The sequence below is a fragment of the Epinephelus fuscoguttatus genome, linkage group LG20 (genome assembly GCF_011397635.1).
Source record: "Epinephelus fuscoguttatus linkage group LG20, E.fuscoguttatus.final_Chr_v1".
Lineage (NCBI taxonomy): Eukaryota > Metazoa > Chordata > Actinopteri > Perciformes > Serranidae > Epinephelus > Epinephelus fuscoguttatus.
This window is the reverse complement of record NC_064771.1, coordinates 216,583-220,051: the sequence shown is the minus strand read 5'-3', so window position 1 is coordinate 220,051 and position 3,469 is coordinate 216,583. Positions and strand designations below refer to the sequence as shown.

Genomic DNA, 3,469 nt, shown 5'->3' with positions numbered 1-3,469 from the left:
TTAAACATGAGACACATCTGCACAATCGGGTGTTTGTCTGTGAGATGCTTTCTTATGTTTGAGGTTGATCCGCCTTTTTACGAATGTTGCATTTTGCTTTCTGTAGGGTTACAGAAACTGAAGAAACATTTCACATATTGACTCTGTAGGCCTAACGTGAGGTTATAGCTATTTACACAGATTGTGTAATTATAATACTACACATTACTAATAGTAATAACTGCAAATGTTTTTTTTTTTGCTCTGTTACACATATTGTTACTGTATAATTGACTCTGTTACACGAACTTCTACCATTTTAGCCTAAATCATATTTTATATAATTTCAAATATGGAATAGCCATTTTTCTAACAAGCATTTTCTGTTCCAATCCACCCAAATATACTGTTCTTGATGTATTCTTGGTTTCATAACTTCCTTCTTCTAACTAATCCAGACAAGTATAGGTTGTGTAAAACTGCAGGAAATTGTTTAAAATTACATTTTGGGGACGACCCTTAGACCCCCCGTGCCAATCATGTAGCTTTTCAATTTTGCTCACCCAGACACCCATGATGGTGAGCAAAGGTCACATGAAAAAAAAGACACTTATTTGAATGCCTGCCACAAAACAGGGGCTTGGCTCTCATATCTGGGAGGAAATGTGGAGAACTGATCTAGTTTGTGAGCGGGTATTCAGCCTAGCATTAAATAACACTGCCACCAAGTGGTGACTGAAGAGAAGTGCAGTGATTGGTCAGAGTCGGATGTCAATACAGGATGTGACTTTTTCCTCACCTCTGGTCCCCTCTCTGTCTGACAGGTCTGTTGGGAATGGTGGCCCACATGTTGTTCACCACAGCATTCCAGCTGACTGTTAGTCTGGGCCAAGAGGACTGGAAACCTCATACATGGGACTACAGCTGGTCATACATGTAAGTTCACACAGCCTACAGTATTTATACTGACAGGAAGACTGTGGTACCAGTGGGTTTTTTTTCTATACTTTGTTACAAAACTTTAATTACTTTATTTACTCCTTTCTTGGAGATTATTCAGAACACTAAGCTGGCTTTGTGCCAGTGGTGTTTTGGTATTGTCGTGTTGACACATGAAAAGACCAAAGGCCATCACACTGAACTGTATTTTCTGTATGTTTTGTATATATTTTTCTACTCTTCGTATATTTTATTTTATCTTGTTTTTTATCATTGATACTACAGGCCTTCTTCTGCACCAAAGTGGACAGTATCCCAATTTCGTTGTGCTGTGGTACACGAGTATGACTGTACAATGACAATAAAGATTTATATTAATAAAGATTTATCTTATCTTATCAAACACAAACTTTTTGACACAAAGTAGGAGACACATTGTCTAAAGTATGCAGTAAGAATTAATTTTGATTATGAAAAACAGCCTCAGACCAAAAGTACACACATCGTATATATTGTACTCAAATGAACATTTTCTAAATGTTTATATGGAAGCCTGTAAAAAATAGGGCCTCCAAAATAATCCAATAAGTTTACCGTGATGTGTTTTGTTTACCTGTCACACAAAAATTATTACTTAATCATGACAGAAACGCTTGGCCGAATACCGAGTACCGAATACCGAATATTGTTGTTTAGTTTTTCATTAGTTTTTGCAGATGAACCCCCTCCAGATTAGTGTTGTCACGGTACCAAAATTGGGACCCACGGTATGATACCAGTGAAAATATCATGGTTCTGAGTAGTATCACGATACCACAGCGAAAATGAGGCAGATGTGCCTTTTGTCATTTATAAAAAGATAAATCACTTTTCTATAATACATCAATGATATTTCAATGGAATAAATAAATCAAGTTTGTTTGGTTAAGTTGACGTTTAAATCTTTAAGTCTTGTTTTTAATGTCCTCTGGCTTCTAGTTCATGAAGCACTTTTTTATCTCGTCCGTATTTTTAGGTCATTTGCAGGGTGATTTACATCTGTACACAGGTAAAAAGTAGCACGCACATACCCAAAAAAAATTTTTTTTTATGCTAGGTGCTGGACCAAAAGGTAAGTATGAAATAAAAAGATAAAGTCCGCACACCAGAAGCTGCTCCTTGCACAATTTATTCATGCATTGTAGTTGTAACGTTTCGGGCCCCTGCCCTTCATCAGACATTAAGTGAATGTGAATACACCATCTTTGTAAAGTGGTATTCCAGCATTGTTGCATTGAACTGCATTTAAAGATTGTTTCTCATCAATCAGAAACATATTTTTCTTTTCTGTTTTTTTTTTTCTTTCTTGTTTTATAATTACGTTCATCGTTCCCACACCTGGGGTTCACTTACTTGATTGCATCAGGTGACCCTGAGGGGTTGGGTGTGTATACATGGCAGGTGTATTCACATTCGCTTAATGTCTGATGAAGGGCAGGGGCCCGAAACGTTACAACTACAATGCATGAATAAATTGTGCAAGGAGCAGCTTCTGGTGTGCTGACTTTATCTTTTTATTTCATGATTTACATCTGTAGCAGTTCCAGGATATATTTTTACATTTTTAGCTGATACATCTGGATGAATACTGTCACAGTTTAAATGAAGAGGCTCAAACTTTGTCTTTTTTCTTTAGTTTGGCGTGGAGCTCCTTCACAGCCTGCATGGCGTCCTCAGTCACCACCATCAACCGCTACACCAAAACCATCCTGGAGTTCAAGCATAAGCGGAGGAACATTGAGAAGAACTTGAAGATCAAGCAGAAGTTGCTGGAGCTGGACTCGCCGGAGCAGGTATGGGACATGTACATCAGCTCTGTGCCAAACAGGGCCGAGGAACTGCTGGATCTGTCATCTAATAGCTGCAAACTCTCCAACACCTCCATCTTCCTGGACCTCAATGACCTGCCGGACCCACAGGGAGAAGAGTACTGCTAGAGGAGCAATATATAGCATCAGCATTAGCAGGTCATTATCATGTTTAATGTGGTAGAATAATAGAATTGCTGTGAGAAACAGAATGAAAGCATGGTTGAGGGCTCTGATGCTGCATTACTCTACAGCAGGCTGAATATCACCAGGTTTTCCAACTTTTGGTACCTGGCTGGAGTGAGATTTGATGCCATTGGTTGATCACTCGTACGTGCACATGCACTTAATCAGGTGTACAAAGTTTGAATCAATTAACCATCAACATTTTACAAAGAACTTACACATGTGGTGGGAGTGAAAGCGTAGCAGGGGCGTTTCTGGGGTTTGAGGATACTGGGGGCTCTGTAGAGGGTTCCGCAAGGATTCTTCCCCAGGAAGAATCTTTCTAATAAACAAGCACTATTTTGATACTTTTTTTATGCATCCTGGCACCTTATTTACATCCAAAGTACATGTCTTAACCACTGAATCATTATACCTCAAAAACTGTTGTTCACTGTCCAGAATAACTGTGAACTGTGATGCAAAAAATATAAAAAAAATATAAGTAGTTATTAGTTAGTTATTATTAAACTACTATC

The 3,469-nt window shown here is 38.3% G+C and overlaps 1 protein-coding gene across 1 annotated transcript; it reads left to right on the top strand.

Annotated features, from left to right (window-relative positions):
- Positions 1-799: 799 nt before the first annotated feature.
- On the top strand, positions 800-2,894 carry gsg1l2b (gsg1-like 2b; the record flags this gene model as incomplete). The annotated part of the gene is made up of 2 exons (XM_049564306.1): positions 800-915; positions 2,594-2,894. Coding segments are annotated over 2 exons (417 nt in total), but the record flags the coding sequence as incomplete, so codon positions are not given.
- Between the last annotated feature and the right edge of the window lie 575 nt (positions 2,895-3,469).